This window comes from Gorilla gorilla, chromosome 5, assembly GCF_029281585.2.
Source record: "Gorilla gorilla gorilla isolate KB3781 chromosome 5, NHGRI_mGorGor1-v2.1_pri, whole genome shotgun sequence".
In the NCBI taxonomy this organism is placed as follows: domain Eukaryota; kingdom Metazoa; phylum Chordata; class Mammalia; order Primates; family Hominidae; genus Gorilla; species Gorilla gorilla.
The window spans coordinates 61,223,321-61,251,128 of record NC_073229.2 but is presented as its reverse complement, the minus strand read 5'-3'; the positions used below and the strand labels follow the sequence as shown (position 1 = coordinate 61,251,128).

The 27,808-nt window shown below is 53.2% G+C and overlaps 2 protein-coding genes across 17 annotated transcripts; one reads left to right on the top strand and one right to left on the bottom strand.

Moving 5' to 3' along the window:
• Positions 1-35: 35 nt before the first annotated feature.
• Positions 36-4,390, top strand: DLK2 (delta like non-canonical Notch ligand 2). 2 transcript variants are annotated; one of them, XM_055389702.2, is made up of 5 exons: positions 36-120; positions 396-459; positions 1,740-1,870; positions 2,752-2,803; positions 3,468-4,390. In XM_055389702.2, exons 1-5 carry the CDS (start codon positions 45-47, stop codon positions 4,201-4,203), a joined length of 1,059 nt encoding a protein of 352 aa, XP_055245677.1. In that variant the 5' UTR covers positions 36-44; the 3' UTR covers positions 4,204-4,390. The 2 variants fall into 2 exon arrangements, with proteins under 2 accessions (XP_055245677.1, XP_004044115.1); XM_004044067.5 differs by having other exon boundaries at positions 2,659-2,803.
• ABCC10 (ATP binding cassette subfamily C member 10) lies at positions 4,315-27,086 on the bottom strand. Of its 15 annotated transcripts, none has more exons than XM_055389697.2 (22): positions 26,896-27,086; positions 26,456-26,627; positions 21,290-22,508; positions 19,804-20,031; positions 18,742-18,898; positions 18,402-18,511; positions 16,642-16,721; positions 15,859-16,030; positions 12,702-12,800; positions 11,497-11,686; positions 10,705-10,782; positions 10,362-10,556; positions 9,775-9,925; positions 9,399-9,588; positions 8,772-9,115; positions 8,268-8,437; positions 7,311-7,471; positions 6,782-7,035; positions 5,695-5,840; positions 5,517-5,614; positions 5,187-5,299; positions 4,315-4,813 (listed from the first exon to the last, which is right to left on the bottom strand). In XM_055389697.2, exons 2-22 carry the CDS (start codon positions 26,614-26,616, stop codon positions 4,651-4,653), a joined length of 4,479 nt encoding a protein of 1,492 aa, XP_055245672.1. In that variant the 5' UTR covers positions 26,617-26,627; positions 26,896-27,086; the 3' UTR covers positions 4,315-4,650. The 15 variants fall into 15 exon arrangements, 14 of the variants coding, with proteins under 14 accessions (XP_055245672.1, XP_055245671.1, XP_018885523.2 ...); XM_055389696.2 differs by having other exon boundaries at positions 18,402-18,556; positions 26,896-27,079; XM_019029978.4 differs by having other exon boundaries at positions 18,402-18,556; positions 26,456-27,057.
• Positions 27,087-27,808: the final 722 nt, after the last annotated feature.

The following is a 27,808-nucleotide window of genomic DNA, read 5'->3' as shown; positions in this document are numbered from 1 at the left end:
TCCGGCCGTCCGTCCGTCCGTCCCTCCTGGGGCCGGCGCTGACCATGCCCAGCGGCTGCCGCTGCCTGCATCTCGTGTGCCTGTTGTGCATTCTGGGGGCTCCCGGTCAGCCTGTCCGAGGTGAGCGCGCCCGCTGGGCTCCAGTCGCGGCCCTGTCCAGCCGTTCTCGCTTGCACGTTGACCTCTGCCGGCCGGAGACGGCACTGCAGTCGCTCCGACCCGCGGGGCAAGCAAGACCGAGGTTGCCTTTTTGGAATGGGATGAGTTTCTGTGTTGTGTCCTGCCTTAGGGCTGAGTCCGCTCAGTTACTGGAACCCCAATCCTCTCCTGAGTCCCGCATCCCAGCGAGCTGTGCCCTGACTCAGACTCACCCCTCCCACATCAATCTCTTGCAGCCGATGACTGCAGCTCCCACTGTGACCTGGCCCACGGCTGCTGTGCACCTGACGGCTCCTGCAGGTACCTGTCCTGAGCACGTGCCCCCAAACCCTTTGGTACCCATTTCTAAGCCCTTCACATGCACAACAGTGTCTAGGGGCTTCAGACTCTACTCTTCATGCCTCATCACTCCTATGGCTGACTGGCCAGTCCCCCTTTCCCCTTTACCTCACCTCTCTTGCTTCTTCTAGTTTTTATCTCCCCACTTCTTTAATCTCCCAAGTCTGATCCAGGGATTGTCTGAACTCCTGACAGGGAGAGAGACCTAAAGCTTGAGAGAGCTTGGGGATTGGGTGCCATGAGGAAATGGAAAGATAAAGGAAAAAGGGAAAGAGAAATGGTTTAGCCTGGAAAAGAAATGCTGCAGGGAGAGTTGCTGGGGAGAAACACTTACAATGAAAGAGGATCTTTCTTGATGAGTTTGAGTAGTTGACTCACTGGGAGATTGGGCAAATTCTGTAGCAGGAGGAAAGTGGACATAAGGAAATGAGCTGATGAGGCAGGTAGTTCAATTGGCTGGGGGTCTTTGAGACTCTTCACCCCTGGAGGGCTTTTAAAATATGGGTCAAGTGTTTGCCCTGGAATCATAGTGGGAGGATAGTCCTGATGAGCTTTTTTGTTTTTATTTTTTTTGTTGTTTTTGTTTTTGAGACAGAGTCTCGCTTTGTTGCCAAGGCTGGAGTGCAGTGGCGCGATCTCAGGTCACTGCAGCCTCTGCCTCTTGTGTTCAAGTTCCCCTGCCTCGGCCTCCTCAATAATGGATTACAGATGCACACCACCATGCCCGGGTAATTTTTTGTATTTTTTGTAGAGACGGGGTTTCACCCAGTTGGCCAGGCTGGTCTTGAACTCCTGACCTCAAGTGATCCACCTGCCTCGACCTCCCAAAGTGCTGGGATTACAGGCGTGAGCAACCACGCCCCGGCCCTGATGGCCTTTCAAGGTCATTCTTCTTTAAATGTTTGTGAGCACCTCAGACATGCCAGGAGGGGTACTGGAGGCATTTACAGACATCTTATTTCTTCCTCTACTCAACCCTGCAAGGTGTATCCCCAATTTACAGGTGAGAAAACTGAGGCTCAGGTTAAAGTACAGAACCAGGGTTTGAGTGCTGGTGTCTGATGGTCTGATTCCGTATATGTGTCCTATGACCCTGCACAGTCCTACACCTACCTGGGACAGGTCTGCTTTCCCTTAGGGGCTGTCATATGTCCTCTTGGTTTCTAGAAGCTCTGGTTCTGTCTCCTCCATTTCTTCACATCCACGACCCAGAGCCCTGACCCTGTGCTTCTCCCCATCAGGTGTGACCCGGGCTGGGAGGGGCTGCACTGTGAGCGCTGTGTGAGGATGCCTGGCTGCCAGCACGGTACCTGCCACCAGCCATGGCAGTGCATCTGCCACAGTGGCTGGGCAGGCAAGTTCTGTGACAAAGGTAGGGGGGAGGAAGGGTAGCTTTTGGTTGGGAACCCCATGTTCTTAGGGGAACAGCCATCAGTATTTATTGAGTGCCTATTGTGTCCTTGTCAAACCCTCAAATACATGGTATTTTATCATTTTTTTAATCTTAGACTTTTTATGTGTTGTCTGAATTGATCCTCAACATAACCCCATGGGGCAGGAAACACAGCTGCTAAAAATTGTACTCATTTTACAGATGAGGAAACTAAGGCCCACAGAAGAGCTATAACCTGCTCAAAGTCAGGTTTTTTTGTTTGTTTGTTTTGTTTTGAGATGGAGTCTCACTCTGTCACCCAGGCTGGAGTGCAGTGGTGCGATCTCGGCTCACTGTAACCTCCGCCTCCTGGGTTCAAGTGATTCTCCTGCCTCAGCCTCCCCAGTAGCTGGAATTACAGGCACCTGCCACTTCAGCTAATTTTTGTATTTTTAGTAGAGATGGGGTTTTGCCATGTTGGCCAGGCTGGTCTCGAACTCCTGACCTCAAGTCATCTGCCCACCTTGGTCTTCCAAAGTGCTGGGATTACAGGCATGAGCCACAGCACCCAGCCCAAGGTCAGTTTGAGACAGACTGAGAGCCAGGGCCAGGAGCCTCCTGACTCCAAATTCAGTGTTGCTGTCTCTCCCTAGCATACCACGCCAGCCTGGGCTGGGTTTGTAGTATAGCCACACCTACAGAACCTGGGGCCTGGAAGGCGTGGACAAGTCTGGTCTGGGGACCAGATGGGAGGGGTTATCCCAGAGCCTTTCCTGTCCCCTCTCCAGATGAACATATCTGTACCACGCAGTCCCCCTGCCAGAATGGAGGCCAGTGCATGTATGACGGGGGCGGTGAGTACCATTGTGTGTGCTTACCAGGCTTCCATGGGCGTGACTGCGAGCGCAAGGCTGGACCCTGTGAACAGGCAGGGTGAGTGCTGGGCCCTCAGGGTGAGTGGAACGTTAGACCAGAACCTGGTGATGGGATGAGAAAAGAGGCAGGACTGTTGGGAGGATGGGGGACTGAGAGTCAGACCCACACAGGGACACTCAGATAAAACCCCTGCATGCCAAAGTGTTCCTAGTTCAGGGTTTCTCAACTTTTTTTTTGTACCTTCTGAGCCATTTCTTCAACAATCTATAGGAGCTAGAGGGGTAACAAACGTGTGACTGTTCTGGTTGGGGAGGGTGGGTGTGGGGAGACTGAAGGGCCCGGGTCTCTCCTCATCCTCTCCTGAACGCTGGCTTGCACCCTTCTGTGTCACAGTAGGGATGAGGAAACAGCCTGCAGGGCTGGACTTGTCCTCATTTCCGCATCAGGCCCAGGAGCCTGTGAGGATAATAATAGCACACTTATCCTGAGCCCTGCCTTCTGGCTGGGCCCTGTGCTAATGGCTTGACATTGATTATTTCACTTAACCCTCACAATTAGGGAAGCTGGGTACTATTTTTATTCTCATTTTTAAAATGAGGTATTTAAGGCTCGGCGTGTGTAGCCCAAGATGACATGGCGGGCAGTGGTCAGGATACTGACCTGGGCTGCCCTACAGGTGTTGGTAAGTTGGTTATCATGTCCTCTCTCACCCCTACCGCAGCTCCCCATGCCGCAATGGCGGGCAGTGCCAGGACGACCAGGGCTTTGCTCTCAACTTCACGTGCCGCTGCTTGGTGGGCTTTGTGGGTGCCCGCTGTGAGGTAAATGTGGATGACTGCCTGATGCGGCCTTGTGCTAACGGTGCCACCTGCCTTGACGGCATAAACCGCTTCTCCTGCCTCTGTCCTGAGGGCTTTGCTGGACGCTTCTGCACCATCAACCTGGATGACTGTGCCAGCCGCCCATGCCAGAGAGGGGCCCGCTGTCGGGACCGTGTCCATGACTTCGACTGCCTCTGCCCCAGTGGCTATGGTGGCAAGACTTGTGAGCTTGTCTTACCTGTCCCAGACCCCCCAATGACAGTGGACACCCCTCTAGGGCCCACCTCAGCTGTAGTGGTACCTGCCACGGGGCCAGCCCCCCACAGCGCAGGGGCTGGTCTGCTGCGGATCTCAGTGAAGGAGGTGGTGCGGAGGCAAGAGGCTGGGCTAGGTGAGCCTAGCTTTGTGGCCCTGGTGGTGTTTGGGGCCCTCACTGCTGCCCTGGTTCTGGCTACTGTGTTGCTGACCCTGAGGGCCTGGCGCCGGGGTGTCTGCCCCCCTGGACCCTGTTGCTACCCTGCCCCACACTATGCTCCAGCGTGCCAGGACCAGGAGTGTCAGGTTAGCATGCTGCCAGCAGGGCTCCCCCTGCCACCTGACTTGCCCCCTGAGCCTGGAAAGACCACAGCACTGTGATGGAGGTGGGGGCTTTCTGGCCCCCTTCCTCACCTCTTCCACCCCTCAGACTGGAGTGGTCTGTTCTCACCACCCTTCAGCTTGGGTACACACACAGAGGAGACCTCAGCCTCACACCAGAAATATTATTTTTTTAATACACAGAATGTAAGATGGAATTTTATCAAATAAAACTATGAAAATGCAAGTGGGCTCCTATGCCAGAAAAACCCACCTGGCGTTCCAGATGCAAGAGGGCCAGAGCAGAGGCCTGGTTCTGGGGAAGCCTCAGGATGCTGCCCACCAAGGAGTGATTTCCAAAGAGTAACCCAGGGTGCCCTTTTCCGTTCTGGGGAAGTGTGGAGAGGTAGAGCCCCAGAGGAGAATGTAAACAAGCAGCCAGCACCTCTGTACAGGCCCGGCCTGGATCAGAGAGAGGGGAGAACTCTGAAGGGTGTGGGATTGGGCTCAGGGACCTCCGAGTGAGGCAGGGACTCCCTGCTGGCTGCTCTGCAGCAGCTGCTGGAACAGGGAGTGGGGCTGGTTGCGCAGGGTGGCCGGGGAGTCCAGCTCTACCACTCTCCCCGCTTGTAGCACCAGCACCCGGTCTGAGTTCAGGATCGTGTTGAGCCTGTGAGGGGGAAGATGGTGAGTGTAGGGGATGAGGGACAATGCCCTAAGTAAGAACACTGACCTGCTTTCCCTCCTCTCCCCTCGGGACACCACAGGTCTGTCCCCACAGGCTTTAGCCCCTGGCTTGGTGCTGGGGAAGGGACTGCAGAGTCCCTCAGATAATGTGCTATAAAGGGCCCTCAGATAATGTGCTATAAATGGCCCTAGGCAGTGCTATAAAGGGCCCTTCTCGTCCCTGGAGAAGGAGGAGCTGAGATTTCGGGGGGGCAGGATCTCTAAGGCCCTGACCACTGGGGTCCCTGAAAGCAACGGAGGCTCTCGGTGCATGCTACCACAGTTCCTGATTAGGCTGTTACCAGGCGTTTACATACCTATGGGCAATGGTCAGCACTGTCTTGTTGGCAAAGCGTTTGCAGATGGTCTGCTGGAGCAGCTGGTCTGTCTTCTGGTCCACGCTTGCTGTGGCCTCATCGATACACAGGATCTGGAATATGGGAATGGGGTAGGGGACAAGAAGGAAGGAGAGGCTGTAGGGTGGGCTGGGCCTGGCCCAAGCAACAGCCCCTACCACAGCTCCCCACTTCCAGCTCTAAAAGGAAAATGAACTTGGTCCCCTAAAACCTCTCCCCACTCTACCTCCCCACCTCCCGGCCCCCCACCTTCTTCCTGGCCCTCTCTAATGTCTCTTTCTCTCACCTTACCTTGGCATCTGTGAGGAGAGCCCTGGCCAAACACAACAGCTGCCTCTGCCCAAGAGATAAGCTCCGGCCCCCCTCACCCAGCTCACCATCCAGACCACCTGCAAGGAAAGCATCTTCGTTGCAGGGCCCAGGCCATCCCTGCTCCCTTCTTGCTCTAAGGTCAGGGTCCAGCACTCACCCATGGATGTAATCACCTCACTCAGGTGGCACTGCTCCAGGGCCTGCCACAAGGCCCTGTCCTTATGTAGGCCCCGGGGGTCCAGGTTTTCCCGAACAGTCCCACTGAACAAAAAGGGCTCCTGGGGGATGATAGCCAGCTGGGATCTGGGGGACAATGACATGGAGTCTAGTGGTTGGAGATGTAGCCACTTCTGCTCCCAGCTCAGTTTCTGACTACAGGACTAGCACCTCCACGAAAGCCTGGGTATGAGACCTGAACATAACCCCACTCTGTTCCCCACCCCATCCCCACCAAATGATCTGTTAGTAGCTGGGTACCTAGAACTGTGCCAGTGCTATGAGCAATACCAAAGAAACCAAAGACTGGACTCTGTCCTCAAGGTGCCTACATTTCACGGAGGTGCACACACAAACCAGAGAAAACAAATGGGCTAAACTGTGTGGCACTGACTCCAGGGGTGGCAGTGGCTACGCAAGGAATGACCAGAGTGACTGAAAGGGCAGGTGACACTTCAAGGTTGGAGTGGGCCTAGAATTGGGTCCTGAAGACATGATGGAGCTATAAGGTAGGGCCACCACAGCTTAGAAGAGAAGGCAGAAGAGGCAGGCCTAGGGCTTTAGGATACAGCTTCCCTACCTTTTCCATGTCACCGTACTCAGAGAAAATGATACTAGGTTGACCTGGAGGTAAGGAAGGGGTGTATACCCTCCAGTGAGGCCGCCTGAAGCCAAGGGCAACCGGTTCAGGTCTCAAGCTGTCTGAAGCACTGCCTGCTGAGCCTAGGACTCAGGGGATCAGTATCTTGGGGCACAAGAGTGGAGGGTGTATGGTAGGAAGTACAAGAAAGATGAAGCTGGAAAGGTGGCCTGGGTCAGGGCGAGGAAGACGTTGAGATCACCAGCCATGAATCTGGACCTGGGCACTAGGAGTTCGCTGTCCTCGCCTGCTCATCCCGTCCTCCATTTCAGCCCCCTGATCAGCCCTGGCTGCTGTGAGTTTATATAAAGCCTTCCTGGCTATGCCCTCCTCTAAGTGCCAGTAGTTCTGGTTCCCCCTTCCCCTTCCAAGTCCATCTCCCCCAGACCTGAGCTGGGCCAGCTCCAGCTGGCTGGTGTCCACGCCATCCAGCAGCACTCGCCCTGAACTGGGCTCTAGCAGCCGGAAGAGCACCAACAACAGGGAAGACTTGCCGGAGCCTGTGCGGCCCACGATGCCCAACTTCTCTCCAGGCTGCACGCAGAAGGTCACTCCATCCAGGGCATTCGGCAGCCCTGGCCGGTACGCCAACACCACGTCCTGGAACTCCACGCCCCCCTGGGTCAGCCAGCCGGTGCCTAGCTGGTGGGGTCCATGGGTGGGAGACAGAGGGGGAAAGGGAGATAGGGGAGATGAGAAGCGATGGTGAGGAGGGGAGAATAATGAGAAATGGACAGTGTGAGAGGAATGAGAGAATGAGAGATGGGGAAGAAGGGACATGGTGAAGAATTGTGATCATCATGAAGAGAGGTTATGGGAGCTGAGAAAGATGGGTGGGCAAAAAGAAAGGAATTGCGGGGGAGACTGGGGCCTTCAGGGTTCCAGAGCTTTGGCCTGGGGTGGGGGTACAGGCTCACCTGCAGTGGCTGGCCCTGGGGTTCCTGGGGCAGGTCACAGGTGTACTCTTCCAGCCGCTCGACGCTCACCAGCATGGCCTCTGTCTGTGTGAAGCTGCTCACCAGGCCCGAGAGCAGGCCCGTCAGGGACAGGGCGTAAGACAGCGACAGGCCCACCAGCCCTGGGGGAGAGAAGTACCAGCTGCTGGGAGAGCTTGGACACCGGGACATTTGTGGGAGACTCCCCAAGCTGTGGACTGCTGGCATTTAAAGGAAGCAACAGAGGCTGGGCGCGGTGGCTCACGCCTGTAATTCCAGCACTTTGGGAGGCCAAGGCAGGTGGATCACGAGGTCAGGAGTTTGAGACCAGCCTGGCCAACATGGTGAAACCCTGTCTCTACTAAAAATACAAAAATTAGCTGGGCGTGATGGCGGACACCTATAATCCCAGCTACTTGGGAGGCTGAGACAGGAGAATTGCTTGAACCCGGGAGGCAGAGGTTGCAGTGAGCCGAGATCATGCCACTGCACTCCAGCCTGGGCAACAGAGCGAGACTCCATCTCAAAAAAAAAAAAAACAAAAAAGCAACAGAGAAGCAGGAGGGTGATAGGACCTAGCCAGGAGCACAGGAGGCCAGATGCAGGGCAGGGGGTGGGCCTAGAGAAGCTGGGAGGGATGGCATGTGGGAGACTGAAGCGGGCTGGGGCAGTGTGGTGGGGACGGGGTGGAAGCAGGGAAGGGACTGAGACCAGCAGCTCAGAAGACTCATTCTAGTCCCCAAGCCACCACCACCTGGGCAAGTCCCTCCTGGGGATTGTCTCAACTCCAAACGGGGGTGATGATGATAATCATAATACATCCTCACAGGGAACCCTGGGTGGGAGGTGAAAATGTTGGGGGGATGGTGCAGGGAGAGATCTGGGAGAGGGGTGGACTAACTTGCGGGTGAGGTAGGGGTGAGGGGTCCTGGGTGGCACCTGGGTTAGCGAGGCCCTGCTGGTGCTGCACCAGAGCAATGCCTGCGATAGCGCTGACCACTGCCGCCCCCATGAGCTGTAGCCGAATGTCCAGCCACTGCATTGTGGCACGGGTGGCAAACTGGCACCTCTGGTTTAGCTCAAGGAGTCGCAGGTTCTCCTCCTCAAACCTAGGGAAGGCCAGAGGGATGTGAGGCCACTCCACTGTTGCCCTGAGCCACCCAGCCTCAGGGCCTCAACAGGGAAGGCCCTTATTGAGCAGCTCCTTCTTGGGAGCTGGTCTATAGACCCACAGGCCTCCCTCAGGGCTGCAGATGCCAGTGTGCTCTTTCAAAGTGGGGGTCCGCTCTGCCTCCCTATCTCCTTCTTCTGTTGCTTTCCTCCTTCCCCATTCCTTGTCCCCAGGAGGGCTGAACCAACCATACCCTGCATATTCCTCTTCTTGGGGGTCTCTCTTTTCCTCTCCCCGCAACACCTCATCCCCCTGGGCTCTGATCCACACACCTGTAGGTGGCCCTTGTGGCCCGGAGCACAGAGAGGCCAGCCAAGGTATCGGCCAGATGGCTATACAGTGGAGACAGGGTGAGGCTGCCCAGGCGCCGCAGCTCCCGTGAGGAGGCCCTGTAGTGGCGCTGCATGTGATAGTAGATGATGCTCAAAGGTGGCAGCAGGAGCAGCAGCCAGGGCAGGCCAGAGCCCAGCACGGCCAGGAGCCCCAGCAGGCCTGCCGCGTTGGCCAGGAGGATGTTGAGGATGAAGGGCAGGCTGTCATCCGCACAGGCCACATCAGAGGAGAAGCGGTTTAGGATCCGGCCCGTGGGTGTGGCATTGAAGAAAGTCACTGGTGCCTGGGAGAAGGACGCTGATTGGGCCAGGGCAGAGTCTGGCAGAAGAGGGGTTGGCAGGCAGCCCTGAGGGAGGTGGGGTGGAGGGGAAGGCCCAAGATAGAGAATAGGGAAGGACTAAAATATCCCTAGAATTTGGGGGCAGAGAAGAGAGATTGGCAGAGGTTGAGGAAGAATATCCCAGGGCAGGAAAGACTCTCCCATCCCCAGTGGAGCCCGAGTATTGGGAGGACACTCCACAGGGCTAGGACTGCACTCCCCTACCCCCGAGGTCCCAGCCCCTCACCATAAGGACTCGATGCAGCAGGCGGCGATGCAGAGTGGCAGCTGCTTGAAGGGTGCCTGCTGCAAAGAGCACTGCCCGGAGAAGGGTGCAGAGGGAATTGACACCAGCAATGGTTGCATACACGGTGAGGTAGAAACGGATGTCTGAGGAGCCATTGGGGGCAGCTTTGGGCAGTGGGAACACTGGGGTGCTGGGTGGTGAGGAGGGGGCTGTGGGTAACCAAAAGTAGGGCCACTCGGGGGTCCTTTCTCCTCCCCCATGCCATCTCTCCCACCCTCCAGAAGTCACAGCATCTGGAATACCAGCCACAACCCTCACTCCCTGCCTGGCGACCACTCTGAGAGCACCAGGCCTACCCCCAGCCCCAGCCACTCACTAGAGGTTTCCAGGGGAAAAGAGGAGCAGCTGCGGAGAGAAGAGCCCCATAGAAGCTGGGCTAGTGGAGGGTTGCGCCTCCTGGGAGCTATTCTCAGCCTTCAGCTGAGAGATCCAGTAGGAGAGCCACCAGTCAGCAGTGTTCCGCGTGGCTGGGTGGGGACAGGAAGGAAAAAGCTGTAAGAGGCTCCTCTCCCTCGTTCATTCTATTCCAATGCCCCCTTTCTCCGCCCTTGCCTCTGGTTCCTGCCCATCTCCATCCGCCTGGCCTGGCCTCCCCACCCTGCCACTACCCCATATCCTCCCTAGTGTGGGCTTCTCTCATAGGCCCGTCACCCTTCAGCTCTGGGGAGAACAGGATCTCAGACTTGCAGAATGGGAGCTAACCTAGGGGGCAGAACAGAAGCCAGCTATATAGAGCACATGCCTCTGGCCCCTGGGCATCTCTCAGAATCAGGAGTATGGCTTTTGTCCCAGCTGTGACCCATGCTTGGTGAGTCTCTGGGCTTTGTAATGATTAGTGCAAGGTAATGGGCACCTAGACAGCACAGCCGTTATGATGTAAGAGACTCCCAGGCACGCTCTCACCTTGCATGAGAAGCAGAGAGAAGAGGATGGCTAAGGCCAAGCCCTGGCCCACGGCCTTCCAGTAAGCTTGGTACACGTGCAAGGCCACGGCGCCCTCCTTCTTGCTTTCTTCCTGCAGCAGGCGACCAGATGTGCTCTGCTCCTCCTCCAGCCCCTCCTTTGTTTTCTCTGGGTTCTGTACTGACTGGGCTGTGGCTGTGAAAATCAGGGGTCATGGAAGAATTAAGCTTGCAGGGTGCCAGCTGAAAACTCAGTATTTCAGAGAAGCGGGCAGCCTTTGTAGAAAAAGCTCTACAGTGTGGCAGGGAAAAGCAAGCCCTTTTCTCCCACTGGGGAGCCATACCTGAGTCAGACTCTTGTCCATTCTCAGCCCAGGCTTTGGGGACAGCTTGTACCAGTGGCAGAATCTCAGAGGGAGGTCCTGGAGGGTAGAAGGGGAGATTGGGAGGGGACTGTTCTGAGTCTATACTATGCCTTTCCCAGTGTGTGTGCAGATCCCACCTCTCATCCTCTTAGGCCTCCCCGTCTAACCCACCCTAGCAGGATACCCCTAGACCTCGAGCAGGACTCAAGTCCATCCTTGTAAGCCTTGATTCCGACCAGCAGAGAGGGACGAATGTCCATCCCCAAGAGGACCGCCAGAGCTATGCCTGCCACTCTGTCCAGGGTTACTTCTCATTACTGCAGAGCTTTTTCTCATGCTTCACTCAATTCCTAATATCTGGCTGGAGCTTCATTTCCTCCTATTTCTCTCCCAGTGAACTTGCAGGTGGTCACATCCCTCTGCATAAAAATCTTTCAGAGTTTAAAAATTTTTGTTTTTACAAAAAGACCATTCTAAACCTGACTCCTTTCCCTTCTCTGAAGATATGAGAATGTTCTCAGAGACCCTGGGCCTTTCAGTTCCCAAGAGCACCCAGTCACAAAGCCCATGAGTCCCAAATACACTGGCATTTTACCAATGTGCTCCTTTTCCCTCCTGTTCTCCCAGTTCCTCACACCAGTTCTGTGAAGGCAGGAGGCAGCAATGACTGGCTCAGGGCACACATGCAGCAGGTGGCAGAGTCTGTACTTCACAATCCCCTGCCAGACCCGGGCAGACACCTCCCTCACACGGGGCTCCTGCCCCCATTACCAGCCCGGATGAGGCGCCCGGCCTCCATCAGCAGCACCACGTCAGCCCTCTCCAGGTACTCAGTGCGGTGGGTGCAGAGCATCCGTGTGGTGTGGCTCAGCACGCCCAGGATGCACCTGTGCAGCAGGTGGTTGGCCACATCTGCATCCACAGCGGCCAGAGGGTCATCGAGGAGATAGAGCTCCTTTCCCTATGGAGACGTGAGGGTACCGTGGGCACCAGGACCCAAAGGCTCCCCGGAGAAGATCTCAAAGTGATCAGAGAAGACAGTTGAGAGAAACTCTGGGGGCTACCCCTACACTAGCAGAGAAGGAGGTGAGACCTGAGGGTGGACATCCCTTCAGGCAAGAAAGAACAGCACCCCAGGGCCAGCACTCAGCTTTCCTAGGTCCCAGGCCCTCAGCCCATATAACACTTTTTTTTTTTTTTTTTTTTGAGACATGGTCTTGCTCTGTTGCCCAGGCTGGAGTGCAGTGGCATGAACACCACTCACTGCAGCCTCAACCTCCCAGGCTCAAGTGATCCTTCCCACCTCAGCCTCCTGAGTAGCTGGGACTACAGGTGCATGCTATCAAGCCCAGCTAAATTTTTTTGGAGACAGGGTTTCATTCTCATCACCCAGGCTGGAGTGCAATGGTGTGATCTTGGCTCACTGCAACCTCTGGCTCTCGGGTTCAAGCGATTCTCCTGCCTCAGCCTCCCGAGTAGCTGGAATTACAGGCATGTGCCACTACGCCCAGCTAATTTTTATATGTTTTTCAGTAGCGATGGGGTTTCACCATGTTGGCCCAGCTGGTCTCAAACTCCTGACCTCAAGTGATCCACCCTCCTTGGCCTCTCAAAGTGCTAGGATTACACCAACTAACTTTTTAAAATTATTTTTTGTAGAGACAGGGTTTTGCCACATTGCCCAGGCTGATCTTGAACTCCTGGGCCCAAGCAATCCTCCTGCCTTGGCCTCCCAAAGTGCTGGGATTACAGACCTAAGCCACCATGTCCAGCCTACGAATACTTTTTAAAGGCCTTGAACTCTGCCTTAAATCTGCAAAAGGGGATGGGATGGCCAATACCTCAGGAACATGCAAGGTAGGAGGGAAGGAACCAGATGCTAAGGAAAATATTCCTATCCTCCTAACTCAGCCAAGTTCCCAAGGCTCTGGACTCCCCCCACCTCCCTGCCACTGCAACCTCCAACTTTAACTGACCTGGTAGACAGCACGAGCAAGGGCAATCCGGGCACGCTGTCCTCCGCTAAGGGTGACACCCTTCTCCCCCACCTCTGTCTGGTCTCCAGCAGGCAGGATCTGATGGAACAGGTGCCCCAGTGGGTCAGGGAGCTCCCATTACCTTCTGGCCCACTTCCTATCCCTTTGCAGGAGATAGTGGGAGTCAAGAGAAGTAGGGAGCTTGAGGAGAGTAGCCTTAAATTTGGGGTGAGCTAGTCAGAGGAGACAAGACATAATTCCAATAACATCAAGCATTTATCGAACACTATGTGCCTAGCACTTTACAGGCATTCTCTCATTCAAGCCCCAATGTAATCTTATGAAGATGGTATCATTTCCTTTTCTCAGGTGCAACCAAAGCTCAGACAGATTAACTAGCTGGCCCACAGCTAGTAAGGGGCAGGACACGAGTTCAGATTCAGATTCTTAACTACTTTGTTACATTTACTACCCTTTTTTTTTTTTTTTTTTTTTTTTTTTGAGATGGAGTCTCGCTCTGTCGCCAGGCTGGAGTGCAGTGGCACAATCTCAGCTCACTGAAACCTCCGCCTCCTGGGTTCAAGCGATTTTCCTGCCTCAGCCTCTCGAGTAGCTGGGACTACAGGCGTGTGCCACCATGCCCAGCTAATTTTTGCATTTTTAGTAGAGACGGGGTTTCACCATGTTAGCCAGGATGGTCTCGATCTCCTGACCTTGTGATCCACCCACCTTGGCCTCCCAAAGTGCTGGGATTATAGGCGTGAGCCACCGTGCCTGGCCTATTACCCTGTCTTTTTAACAGGCAAGGTAGTAAGGTATCTTGGGCAGATTTTATGTAAAAGCTTTTATAGGTTTTTACTTTTTTGTGTGTGTGAGACAGAGTCTTGCTCTGTCGCCCAGACTGGAGTGCAGTGGCATGATCTCGGCTCACTGCAACCTCCGCCTCTCGGGTTCATGCAATTCTCCTGCCTCAGCCTCCAGAGTAGCTAGGACTACAGGTGTGAGCCACGACACCCAGCTAATTTTTGTTTCTTTTTTTGTAGAGAAGAGATTTTACCATATTTCCCTGGGTGGTCTGGTTTTTTTTTTTTTGAGACAGAGTCTCACTCTGTTGTGAGGCTGGAGTACAATGGTGCGATCTTGGCTCACTGCAACCTCCGCCTCCTGGGTTCAAGCTAGATTCTCCTGCCTCAGCCTCCCGAGTAGCTGGGATTACAGGCACCCACCACCACGCCCAGCTATTTTTTGTATTTTCAGTAGAGATGGGGTTTCACCATGTTGGCCAGGCTGGTCTCTAACTCCTGACCTCGTGATCTGCCCACCTTGGACTTCCAAAGTGCTGGGATTACAGGCGTGAGCCACCACTGTTAAGCCTGGCTGCCCTGGGTGGTCTTGAACTCCTGACCTCAAGCGATCCACCCTCCTTGGCCTCCCAAAATGCTAGGATTACAGGCATGAGCCACCACGCCTGGCCAATCATTCATTGCTTTCCCAAGTCTGTTAGGTCCTAGGTACTGTTGTAGGCACTAAGGAAAGAGATGAACAACAAAGCTTTTAGCTCAGGGGACTCACCATCTAGTGGATCACAGGTGCTTCCTCTGCGTGAGGAAGGGAATCCCTTTGCTTAGTAGACCATTCCTGAGGCCACAAGAAGTCTTAGAGGTAGTACATTCCTTCTCTAAAAACCTACGAAAGCTGGGCCGGGCACAGTGGCTCACGCCTGTAATCCCAGCACTTTGGGAGGCCAAGGCGGGCGGATCACTTGAGCCCAACAGTTCGAGACCAGCCTGGGCAACATGGTGAAACCCCATCTCTACTAAAAATACAAAAATTAGGCAGGCATGGCAGCTTACACCTGTAGTCCCAGCTACTCAGGAGGCTGAGGCAAGAGAATTACTTGAACCCGAGAGGCAGAGGTTGCAGTGAGCCGAGATCATTCCACTGCACTCCAGCCTGAGCGACAGAGCAAGACTCTGTCTCACACACAAAAAAAAGTAAAAACCTATAAAAGCTTTTACATAACATCTGCCCAAGATATCTTACTATCTTGACTGTTAAAAAGACAGGGTAGTAGCCCAGGCGCGGTGGCTCACGCCTGTAATCCCAGCACTTTGGGAGGCCAAGGTGGGCGGATCACAAGGTCAGGAGATGGAGACCATTCTGGCCAACATGGTGAAACCGTTTCTACTAAAAATGCAAAAATTAGCTGGGCATGGTGGCATGCAGCTGTAGTCCCAGCTACTCGAGAGGCTGAGGCAGGAGAATCGCTTGAATCCAGGAGGCGGAGGTTGCAGTGAGCCGAGATTGTGCCACTGCACTCCAGCCTGGCAACACAGTGAGACTCCGTCTCAAAAACACAAAACAAAACAAAACAAAAATTAGCTGGGTGTGGTGGCTCACTCCTGTAGTCCCAGCCACTTGAGGGGCTGAGGTGGGAGGATCATTTGAGCCCAGGAGGCAGAGGCTGCAGTGAGCCAAGATGGCGCCACTGCATTCCAGCCTGGAGGACAGAAAAAAGACCCTGTCTCAAAAAAAAAAAAAAAAAATTAATCAATTTAAAAAAAGTAATAAAAAGAATGACAGCTGGATACAGAATGCCCCATGGTCAAGGTTAAAAGTGCTCCTTTTCAGGGACATTCCACATTTACCTGGGTAGGGTAGTGGTGGTGACATTTCTGAAGGGGACAGCAGGGTTGGGTGGGAAGTCAAGGGAGAAATCTGGAATCTCTTCTCCTATAAATATAGTACTCTGGACTGGGGGCAAGGGGAAATCTAATAGCTTGGCAGGTTTCCCTAGGGTAACCTGCAACCAAATGAAACTTTGACTCTTCCAAGCCTTCCCAGTGGGAAGTGGGTATGGAGAAGGGGACAAGGAGCCAGGCTGTGCAGAGCTAAGCCCCACAGGTGGAACCCTCCCTAGCTCCAGAGGCCTTAGGGCTCTTCCCACGACTGTGCAGAACACACAGTCACCACCCTACTGGGCCCTATCAGAAGGGGCAGCTGGACACTCTGGGAGGACCACAGTCCGACGGCCATTCCTAGATAAGTGATGCCCGAGTAGAAGCAACCCCTTTCCAGAAAAGCAAAGCTCCTGGTTTGAGGTGTCAGGGACACTGGAGAAGCAGGCAGCTAAGAGGTTTCAAGGCCAGGCACTCACACTGAGGTCATCATTGAGGGCACAGGCTTCTACCACCTCCTTGTACAGCTGTGCATCAAATGTCTTCCCAAAGAGGATGTTGTCTCGGATGGTGGCAAACTGGATCCAGGGTTCCTGGGTGGCCAGGCCAAAGCCCTTGGACAGCCCCCGCACTGCCACATGCCCACGCAGCCTGCAGAGAGCCAGGCGAGCAATATGAAGACCAGCTCTCTTCTGGGTCCCTCCATGCCCAGCCCTTGACTCCTAAGAAGCCTCCCCAGGCTGCTGTCTTCTACACAGGGTCCCCCTTCATGTCACATGACTGAGATGGCAGCTCCTGAGGTCAAGGGGTCCTAATGAAGCCCATTCTGGGCAAAGAAGGGAAGAAATAGCTCTTTGGCTACAGCCAAGCAGCTGTTGTATTTACATCTGTTCAGGAGCTCAGTGGAGAGTATGGCCACCACATTGTACTTGTTCCCATCTGAAAACAAGGTCCTCCCTCAAACCTATGCTCCTCTCTGGATCCCTTCTCTGCACAGCCACATTTCTGAAAGAATAGCTGACACTGGATGTTTCCATTCCTTTGCTGACTATTATAGCATTTAAAACACTCTGGTGTAATGATTACAATGATTTGCTTTCTTGGCCACCTCCTTCTTTCCAGATTGAAAACTCTCCCAATAAAGGGACCATGCATTGCTCTTCTTAGTACCCCTGACCCCCAAAAGGTGTCCAGCACATAACAGGGGCTCAGTGTTTGCTAAAGGACAAAGTAAGGACAGGGGTGCATAGGAGGTTGGTTACCTGTGGAGCTCTCCAGCGATGGCAGCCAGCAGGGAGCTCTTCCCACAGCCGACCTTCCCCACGATGCCCACCAGCATACCCTGCAAGGAAGCCACACAAGCATCTGCTATTGGTAGGAGACGGGACAGAGGTGGCAGTGGTCTCCCTCTTGACACTCTGGGCTGCCAGTCCTCCCACTGAGGCTTCTCTTTTCTTCTTTCTTTAGTGTGTAGGGAAAGAATTCTCCACTTCACAGGCTGATCAACAGATCAGGCTCTAGAAAAGTAGGGTGTTTTTTTCTCCACTCAGAGTGGCTATCAGTTTCACAGAGGCCCTATGTTAAGGGCCTCTGAAGGGGAGCAGCATGCCAGAGAGAATGGGAGGAAACCACCCAAGAACTTCCAAGGTAAACTCTGAGACAGGCACTCCAGAATGGGAGAGGGAAGGGTAGAATTCCAGGCTTTAGGGCCTGGATGATGGGTTGGCTAAGTCGACCTGTGGCTAGAGTCACCATATCTCAGGGGAAAAAGCAGTGCTTTGCATAGATCCCTATTTCTGTGGCTTAAATTTTTCTGTTTACCTTTTTTTTTTTTTTGGTCATATGTTCATGGAGCTATCTCCCTGCTCAAAAAAATTAAAAAAAAAAAAAGTCCTAGTTCCTTCTCTAGAAGGGACTGGGCTCTCAGAAGCTCTATCTGCCTGTGATGCCCCAACCCTGCCAGCCAGGGTTGACCCAGCTACAAGTGGGCACCACTTCTGAGACCTTTCCATGGGAATTTGGGATCAGGTCCCAGAGGCAGCTTCTCCTTGTTGGCTGTAACTTGTAAACTCGAGCATTCTCTGTAGTCACATCTTCTGCTCAGTGGAGGGTGTGTCCACAGAGAGAAGAGAACCAGGCAAATACAGGGAGAGAGGCACACAGAAGCAGAGAGCTCTGCGAGTTGAGGCCTGGTTCTGGGCTGTTTCTAAGATCCAGCTGCGTTCCTGCCTTTGGATTCTGCAATGTATCTCTACATCCTTATTATAAATTCTTGTTTGCTTAAGCTAGCTCTAGTGTGTTTCTATAACTTATATCCAAAAAAGCCCCAACTAACACGTTAGCAAAATTCCTTTGTACAAATCTAGCCTTGTCTTGCCTGAACTAAGAGGAAAAACAAAACATAGAGCCCAAGCCAGAAACGTGAGCCAAATGTGGTAGAGGCAATTCAGCCACCACCAGAGAATGCCGGGTTGAGCTGTGGGGCACAGGGTTGGACAAAGGTCAGGAGAGAGTGAAAACTCAGGACAGGAGGTGAACAGGAGTTGGCTTATTGCCAGGAATGCCCCATTTTAAGTTCTTTGTATGTTGTAGCATGAGTCACAGGGTGTGATTGCTTTTCACCAGCCTAAACAGAGGATCCCCATTTGCAAAATATTTCTTGGAAGCACTTGCTGGGCCTCTCCCCCAGATCCCCAATCTGGGGGAGATGCTACATAAGCCCCAGGGCCTGTTCTGAATGCTGCAGCTTCTGAAGGACATGGAGAGACAAGCACACCCATTGGTCTGGACTGGACGGATACAAGCTGCCTAAAGACCAGAGAGAGGTGCAACTATTCTGAGATTCAGATGTGAGGTGTCATCTCCTCATGATTAGAACCTGCTCACCAAATGCCTATCCCTCCTGCAGGAATTAGAGCTGCAGAGCCATCAGCTATGATTGGCTCAGTCACTGCTTCTGTGACATGAGTTCCCATCTCTCTCGTTAGTCTGAGGACTCTCCCAGGGTGTCTGTCCAACAAACCTTTTTCACTTCGAGATGACTGATGAAGGTCTCCTGGCTGGTTCCAACTGGGTCCCAGGAGAACAAGGCTTCATGCAGCTCCAATACTGTAGATGGCTCTGCAGGGGGATCTGAACAGAGAAGCCACTTGATTTGGGCTCCTAATCTACCACAATCTGTTTGGGGAGGGTAAATCATGTAATTGACTTGCCAGCCCCATATCTACCTGCCCAGAGCTAACTGAGTCTGTTTTGGATTCCGCTCTCTCTAAGCCCTCTTGGTGACATCTATGCCCAGCACCCAAGTGGCTCCACTTCCCTCCTCACCCTGTGCCAGGTTCTGCCCACTAGCTTCCCATTACCTGGGCTGTAGTAGGCCTGGGGGTTGTGGTTTGGAAGGTCGAGGAAAAGCTGGATCCGGTCCAAGGACACTTTGGCCTCCAGGAGGCCATTGATCACCCAAGGGAAGTTGTTGAGAGGAAGAATGAGCATTCGCACCAGTGCCAGGGCCGTGAACACCTGAGTGAGGTGGGAGCAGGGTGAAGCCCCAGGAGTTATCTAAGGGCCTGTTTCTATGGGAAGCCCTGTGGACAGGTCTACGGAGGGAAGAACTGGGCAATGACAGAACTGAACGGCTGGCTGGCCAATCCTGGGATCAGATGTGGCAGAGATGGTCACTTAAAGAATCCTAGAAATTCCAATGTTCCTCAAGGGATTCAGGTTGCATTTTTTTTTTTTTTTTTCTTGATGAGTCTTGCTCTGTCACCTAAGCTGGAGTGCAGTGGCATAATCTCGGCTCACTGCAACTTCCACCTCCAGGGTTCCAGTGATTCTCCTACCCTAGCCTCCTGAGTAGCTGGGATCACAGGCATGCATCACCACACCTGGTTAATTTTTATATTTTTAGTAGAGACAAGGTTTCACCATGTTGGTCAGGCTGGTCTCGAACTCCTGACATCAGGTGATCCGCCTGCCTTGGCCTCCCAGTGCTGGAATTACAGGTGTGAGCCACCGCGCCTGGCCAAGGTTGCATCTTTTTTACTAGGCAGGCCTAGCTCATTTTGAGTCTTTTTTAAGAATTTCCAAGTAGCAACATCACCTGGCCTTGGCTAGACCCAGGATTGCATCATACATTTTTTTCCTAAGGCCATTAGAACGAGGATGAAGAGACCTAACCCCAAGCCTGGAACTGAATAGAAGCTGGAGTGAAAGGTAGAGGAGAGGAAAGAAAGGAACTCCTTCACAGAGGGGAGGGTTATATATCCAAGGCCCCCACAAAAAGGTTCCTTCAGTTTTCCCTTGGTTGGGAGATGAGGCAGTCAGGGATCCCTCCCTCCTTCTCAGCCAGCACTGAGGGCCCAAGCCTCTGTCTTCACTTCGCTGAAGTCTCCTTGATGCTGGTCCCCTTCCTTCCTGGTCCTCACCTTGGTGGCAGTGAGCTGGTGCCCCATGAGGACATAGGTGATGAAGATAACGATGGAGATGACAACCGGTAGGGCAGCCCACAGGTATACACAGGCCGCATCCAGGTATTTGATGACCCGGAGTCGCCCCAGCTCTCGAGCCCGGCAGGCCTCTACTCGGGCTCCCAGTGCCTGCTCCCACCCGCAGAACTTGATGACCCGAATGCCATTCAGCAGCTCTGTCACAAGCTAGGGAAAGGAGACAAGGGAGAGGCGTGAAGTGGAGGCACTGCTCATGTGTCTTCCCTGCCAAGACTTCCCCAGGCTGCTGGCAGAATGTTCAGTACTCTAAGCTCCCAGATACTCTGCACTGCCCTAGTCTTGGTTTTCTTCCTCACCTCAGTACTTTCTGGAAATCCTGCCCTTCAAATCCTTTTCAGCCCTGGGTTGCTTCCCTCCCAGTCTCTCTCTTACTTCTCCATTTGCTCCAGCTGGGGACAGCTTGGAGCGGGAATTCCCCACCTTCCTAGGAGTGGTGGAAGGCGGAGCCAGGTCACCACAGTGGAGTAAAAGCTCTCCTCCCGTTAGATGAGGGACAAAGGGCTATCTCCCAAAACCAAAAGATGTGGGCTTCGGGGGCTGGCCCCCCAGTTCCGGCCCCCGGCTTGAGTGGCACAGAAACTATTCCTGTAGAAGTACACAGGCATAAGAGGCCACACCACAGCCCAGGGTCAAACAGGCTAATGGGCCCAGGGAAGATGGGCAAGGGCCAAAACTCCTCGTCTGTAGCTGTCACAGGTAGGGGAAAACGCCTCATGCCATAACCATCTATCAACCTCCCTTCCCTCCAGGAGCACTCTGAGCTGTTCCACTAAGGGTCAACAACTATGCTGTATGAACCCCCAGGACTGCCATCCCCTTTGTGAAGGTACCCACAATCACTGCAGAACCCAGAGCTCTGCAGATTCAGCCAAACCCTAAACACCTGGAGTTGACCCAGGCAGGAAAGTGACCTATTCCCTTCCCCTCAGCCTACCCAAAGAGGCAGCTGAGGTTCTCCTAGGTCTCTACATGCAGCCATGGGGTGGTCTGTGCCCTAGATAAGGAGGTTGGAGACTTGGGTCCCAGCTCTGGCCCTAAAGACCTGTTTGGTGCCAGGGAGATGACTTCCTACCTCCCAGGGTGGCCACGTATTCAGAGCTTACTTTGTGACTGGCATTACACTAAGCATTATCTCATGAGATCCTTACAACTCTACAAGGTAAGCTACTACTATTCTCACTTTACAGATGAGGAAGGGGAAGCCCAAATAGGTTAAGTGACTTGTCTGAAGTGATTGAACCAGTAAGTGTAGAGCCAGGATTTGAACCCAGGTCTACCTTTCTCCAGTCTCAGCTCTTAACTTTGGGGTCACTCTCACTCCCTCAGATAGTGTGCATGGGAAGACCTGGGGACCTGGGCTGGGTGGGGTCTCCAGATAGCTGAGGGACCCCAAGTACCCGCTCACCTTAACCCGCGCATCCTTATGCCGTAGCATTTCCTGGTTGCTGGCCATGATGCGGGTGGCAATCACTTTGTTGACGGGTACCAGCAGCAATGCCAAGATGAGACCACCCACGAAGGCCACGCCTACCTGCTGGTACAGCAGGTAGAGGGTGATGGCCAGCTGCAGGGGCAGGCCCCATGCTTCATGGAAGCTCCCAGCAAAGTTAAGCAGCCGTTCAGAGTCAGTGCCTAGTACGTTCAGGGCCTCCCCAGTAGGAGGGCGGCTGGGCCCCAGCTGTAAAGCCTTGCAGTACAGGATGTTCAGCACAGCCCCCCGTGCCTGAAGTGTTACCTTATATACCTCATACCCATACTGATTCTGCAGCACAGCACCCAGCACAGCCCCACCGGCTAGCCCCAGAGCATAGAGCAGGCCGTGGCTTAGTGGCTCCTGCCCCTCTTCCAGGAAGCCCACCAGTAGGGAGAGCAACAGGGGCCCTGAGAATCCCAACATGGTCCCCACCAGCTTCAGCAGTCCAAGTGCCAGATAGCACCGTCCAAAGGCCCCATACAAGGCCCTCCACAGCCGTGCCCCCTCCTGCCAGTGTGCCTGGAAGACACGAGCCAGGTAGGTTGGCTGCAGTCTGTGGGGGAGGCGGCAAATGTCCTGAGGCTGCCGGAGCTCTCCACAGGCCCCACGGGCCAGCAAGGGTGCCAGCCAGGCATAGGAAAAGCGTGACAGCCAACTCTCCCCATCTTCAGCCACCTCAGGTTCTTGATCCTCGGGCAGGAGGGGCTCCTGAGCCCAGGGTTCTCGTGGTCCCCCAGGAGCTGCCCATCCCAATGCATAGGTCAAGAGTGCAGCCAGCTGCAGGATGAGCAAGCATAGGCGGGCCACGGGCCCTGGGAGAAGTGGGGGCAGAAGTGTGCCTCGCTGGCAATGCCACAACACGGTCAGCACTAGGGCTGGAGCTGGCAGCAAGGCTACCAGGGCCAAGGCCAAGGGACCCCGGGAGTGGCCATGAGGGGAATGTGCCAACACCCACAGGGCCAGGCTGTGGCTGATCCAGGCCACAGCTGCCACGCACCCTGCCAACACCTCTAGCCCTATGGGTCCTGGGCCTGCCCCTGGTGGCAAAGCAACTGGAAGGAGGTCTAGCAGCGGGAAGACGGAAAGCAGGAAGGAAGCTGCAAGTCGGAGGCGCCATCCAGGAATGCAGGGTAGGATGTAATCTGGACTCCTGGGGACAAGGGAGAAGACAAGGAGGCACATCGTGGCTGACTCAGAACCCAGACGTACCCCTCACCTCCAATAATTCACTTACCTAAGGAATCAACTCCCTTCCTGCCTTGCACATCTTATCCCTACTCCACTTTACCTCAGAACCCAGGGTCTTTTCTACCAGGAAGTCTTCCCAGATGAACCTAACTCATTTTCTGACCAACTGAGCTAATCGGCCACCTGAACCTAACTCATTTTCTAAACTACCCACACCATTTCTGATTCATGTTTTTTTTTAAACCACAGACATTAACAATTTTGAGGTAAGATTGTACTTAACATGAAGACTAACTAGGAAAAAAAAAAATCCTGGGTACTACGTTTGCTACTTTGGTGATGGGATCATTAGAAGCCCAAACTTCAGCATCACGTAATATATCCATGTATAATAACAAACAAGCACATATGCCTCATGAACCTAAAATTAAAAAAAAAATCCAGGCCAGGCGCCGTGGCTCACACCTGTAATCCTAGCACTTTGGGAGGCTGAGACGGGAGGATCGCCTGAGGTTAGGAGTTCGAGACCAGCCTGGCCAACACGGTGAAACCCCATCTCTACCAAAAATGCAAAAATTAGCCAGGCATGGTGGCAGGCACCTGCAATCCCAGCTACTCAGGAGGCTGAGGCAGGAGAATCGCTTGAATCTGGGAGATGGAGGTTGCAGTGAGCTGAGATCACGCCAATGCACTCCAGCCTGGGTGACAGGGGGAGACTCCGTCTCAGGAAAAAAAAAAAAAATCCAAAGTTTTCATGCAGATAACTGCTAACGGGTACATATTCATTTTTACAAAAGGATCCACCTAACAGTACCCTTAAATTCACCTGAAGCACTATTAAATGAATAAAAATCGGACTTACATATAGCTTTTATATTCTAATATGGTAGCCTAAACTTTATAAAGGCTTGGAATATTCTACTCTCTTTCCACTGATTATAGAAGGTGGTGTGGATTGCTTTTGTGACTCCTTTAGCTAAAGAAAAATATCTCTTTTTGCTTGTGTTTACATCTTCTTGGCATAAAAAAATGTTTTTAATAAACAAAAGGTGATCTGTCTGCATTAAGAATCAAATACAGGGGCTGGTCACAGTGGCTTACGCCCGTAATCCCAGCACTTTGGGAGGCTGAAGCAGGCAGATCACTTGAGATCAGGAGTTTGAGACCAGCCTGGCCAACATGGTAAAACCCCGTCTCTAATAAAAATACAAAAATTAGCAGGGAATGGTGGCACACACCTGTAATCCCAGCTACTTTGGGACACTGAGGCACGAGAATCGCTTGAACCTGGGAGGCGGAGGTTGCAGTGAGCTGAGATCGTGCCACTGCACTCCACCCTGGGTGACAAAGAGAGACTCCGTCAAAAAAAAAAAAAAAAAAAAAAAGAAAACGTATCTGCAGCAGTGAGTATCAGGATGTCTTGAAAGTTCATACAAAAAGAGGACTGAGTCTGTTACACCCTTTGTGGCAGGGCTAGGTTACTAAAAGAGTTTACTTGTAAACTAAAATGCAGAGTCTTGCTCTGTCGCCAGGCTGGAGCGCAATGGCGCGATCTCAGCTCGCTGCAACCTCCGCCTCCCAGGTTCAAGCGATTCCTCTGCCTCAGCCTCCCGAGTAGCTGGGGGTTTTCTTAAAAGTCCACCTGATGACAGTTATTTGTAGGGATTTAGATGGGAATAAAAAATCAGCCTTTAAGAATTCTATTTCTGGGCTGGGCATGGTGGCTCAAGCCTGTAATCCCAGCACTTTGGGAGGCAGAGGCAGGTGGATCACTTGAGGCCAGGAGTTCAAGACCAGCCCATGTAACACAGTGAAACTCCATCTCTAGTAAAAATACGAAAACTGGCCAGGCATGGTGGCACACGCCTGTAGTCTCAGCTACTCCGGAGGCTGAGGCAGGAGAATCGATTGAACCCAAGAGGTGGAGGTTGCAGTGGGCCGAGATCGTGCCACTGCTCTCCAGCCTGGGTGACAGAGTAAGACCCTGTCTCAAAAAAAAAAAAAAATTTCTATTTCTGGCTGGGCATGGTGGCTCACATCTGTAAACCCAGAACTTTAGGAGGCTGAGGCAGAAGGATTGCTTGAGCCCAAGAGTTCAAGACCAGCCTAGACAACAAAGCAAGGCCTTGTCTCTACTAAAAATAATTTTTTCTTTTTGAGACAGAGTCTCGCTTTGTCGTCCAGGCTGGAGTGCAGTGGTGCAATCTTGGCGCACTGCAACCTCCGCCTCCTGGGTTCAAGCGATTCAAGATGGGGTTTCACCATGTTGACCAGGCTGGTTTCAAACTCCTGACCTCCAGTGATCTGCCTGTCTCAGCCTCCCAAAGTGCTGGGATTACAGGCATGAGCCACTGGGCCTGGCCAATTTTTTGTATTTTTAGTAGAGCCACGTTGGCAGGCTGGTCTCGAACTCCTGGCCTCCTACAGTGCTGGCATTACAGGCTTGAGCCACTGCACCCGGACTATTACAAATAATTTAAAAAAAAAATTATCCAGGTGTGGTGGCATGCACTTGTGGCCCCAGCAAATCAAAAGGCTGAGGTGAGAGGTTGCTGGAGCCCAGGTTGACGCTGCAGTGAACTGTGATTGCACCACTGTACTTCAGTCTGGGCAACAGAGGGAGACCCCGTCTCAAAAAACAAAACAACAATAACAACCCCCCCCCCGACACACACACACACACACACACACACACGAAAAGAAAGAAGGAAAAGAAAAAAATATATATATTTCCTAAGATGTGGGGACCCAAGAAAGAACACTGGGCCCTTGGAGGCATAAACTGGCCCCAAGTTGGCCATCAACCAGCCTCATCACCCCTTCAAGTCTCTTTTCCTCTCTGAATCTCACTTTCCTCACCAGTATGGTGAGCAGTGAGTTTCAAATTAAAGCCTTCTGAGGCCCTTTCCTGTCTTAGATTCTCGATCTCTCTAACCCTTCTCAGCAACACACACAACGCTGATAAGTGAAGTGAAGCACAATTTCTATTGATCACATGATGGTCTTTCTTGCTTTCTCAGGGGGCGGATGAATCCCTTCCCTGGATAGGAGAAGCTGTGGATCTGCTTGGTCTGGGAGGAATCCTGATTTGTTTCTTACACAGAGACAAAAGTCTGGAAGGGTTTAATCACCTAGCATAGACAGCCTTCTCGGAAGAGCAGCTATTAAAATTGGCACAGTCTTTTGGGAACTGAGTCTAATGAGAAAGCAAGAAAGACCTCTTGGATAGGGACACTTTCCCCCATCAGACTAGGAACTCCCAAAGGCAGAGACCACACCGTCCCCCTGTCTTCTCGGCAGCCAGAATGAGACTAACTTTAGTCATCTCTAGCCATACAAGAACTAAATACAAAATCAAGTTGAGTTTAGCATCCACACCTTATAGCCCTTAATTGGGGAAGGCTTAATGTTTGATTTTGCTCTTCTTGTCTATCTACTGCTTCCTCTTCAGCTGAGCCTACGTATGCTTTTCTTAATCTGGAAACACTAAGGTTTCATGGGTTGAAGTGGTGAGAAACTGAGCCTACAACTTAAACACATCATCGCTTTTGGCTAAAAACGTTGTTCCCCCAATTCTGCCTCCAATTCATGACAGCTGAGTCCCGGTAGCTGAAAATGGACAATTCTGATGATTTCTGACACTCATTGGACCTTTAAAAACACGCCAGGCACTGCACTATATGCTTAAATTCATTATCTCATTTAAACCTCCCAACAATGAGACTCAGAGAAGGCAGGTACTTGCCCAAGAACAGCCACATTGCTGCTAAGTAGCAATGCTTAGATTTTATTCTACTTCTGCCCCACTCTAGAGACCTCGCTATTCTGGTGACACTGCCGGAAGATGTAGGCTGCGGGTGAGATCTGCAAGCACACACGGACAGATCCCTTGCGCCCGTCTCTACCCACCTCGGGGTGCCCAAGTAACAGGCACTGAGCACGGCGAGGAGCGCGTGGGGCAGGGCGCTGAGCACCAGCTGGGTGAAGCAGTGGCCTGTGGTGTCCCCCTCCCACAGCGGGAGCGGCCACGCTGCGCTGCTGCCGCACAGCTGGGCCAGAAGTCGTTCCATGGACGCCTCACCTGAAGGGAAAGTTGAGGGTGACGGCTGCGCAGGGTAATAGCCGGCTTTGCCTGCACTTCCCAGCCGGGTCTCCCCGTCTCCAGCCCCGCCCTGGAACCGGGACCGCCCGTCGCTTCCGCCCCGAAGCCAGACCCCGCCCATTCTCGCGGTACCAAGGGTAAAAACGGGAGGAGGTTTCCCCGGTGGATTTCTGGACGCTGGTCACCCAGCTTGCCATCTGTTTTTCCCCTCCCGTTTCTCCGCCCCCAGGCATCCGGAACCTCAAACCTGAAGAAGCTGCTGTGCACCGGATTCCGATATCCTGAGAACTGGTGTATGCAAAAAAAAAAAAAAAAGTACTGCCCGGCCGGGGTGCTGGGCCCGCCCCAGCTGGCGCCCCACCTAGAGGTTGGAAGAGCTAGCCGGCGCTATTCGTCACGCCCATATGCGGGTAGCTGCACGCATGCGCACTGCTCTCTGCTTCGGCTGGCCTTTGCACGCAGGCGCGCTGGTGCAGTCGCACAGTTGGGTTTCGGTTCGCTTTTGTGGCCTGACTTCGGTTAAGGATGCATCCCTCCCTTAGTGCAACGTCATTTATAACCTCTCACGTGGAGTATTCGCTCACAACTGTGTAAGCTTACTAGTTGGCACAAGCATTGCAATCTCCATTTCTTGAAGAGGTGGGGAGCCGGGCACGGTAGCGCGCGTCGGTAGTCCCTGCGCGCCGGTAGATCCCAGGAGGATGGCCTGAGCCCAGGAGTTCGAGAACAGTCCGAGCAGCATAGCGAGACCCCAGTCTCAGATAGATGGATGGATGGAAATTCAAACATACCTGCCCCACGGACAAATAATGCCATTTTGGGACACACTGTTTTCCCTCATTATTCTAGGGCTGCATGACCTTGGACAAGTTACCTAACTTTTTTGAGCCTCAACTTCTTTTTTTTTTTTGGGACGGAGTCTCGCTCTGTCACCAGGCTGGAGTGCAGTGGCACAATCTCGGTTCACTGCAACCTCCGCCTCCCGGGTTAAAGCGATTCTCCTGCCTCAGCCTCCCGAGTAGCTGGGACTACAGGCGCGCGCAACCACGCCCAGCCAATTTTTTTGTTCGTATTTTTAGTAGAGATGGGGTTTCACCATGTTGGCCAGGATGGTCTCGATCTTCTGACCTCGTGATCCGTCCGCCTGGGACTTCCAAAGT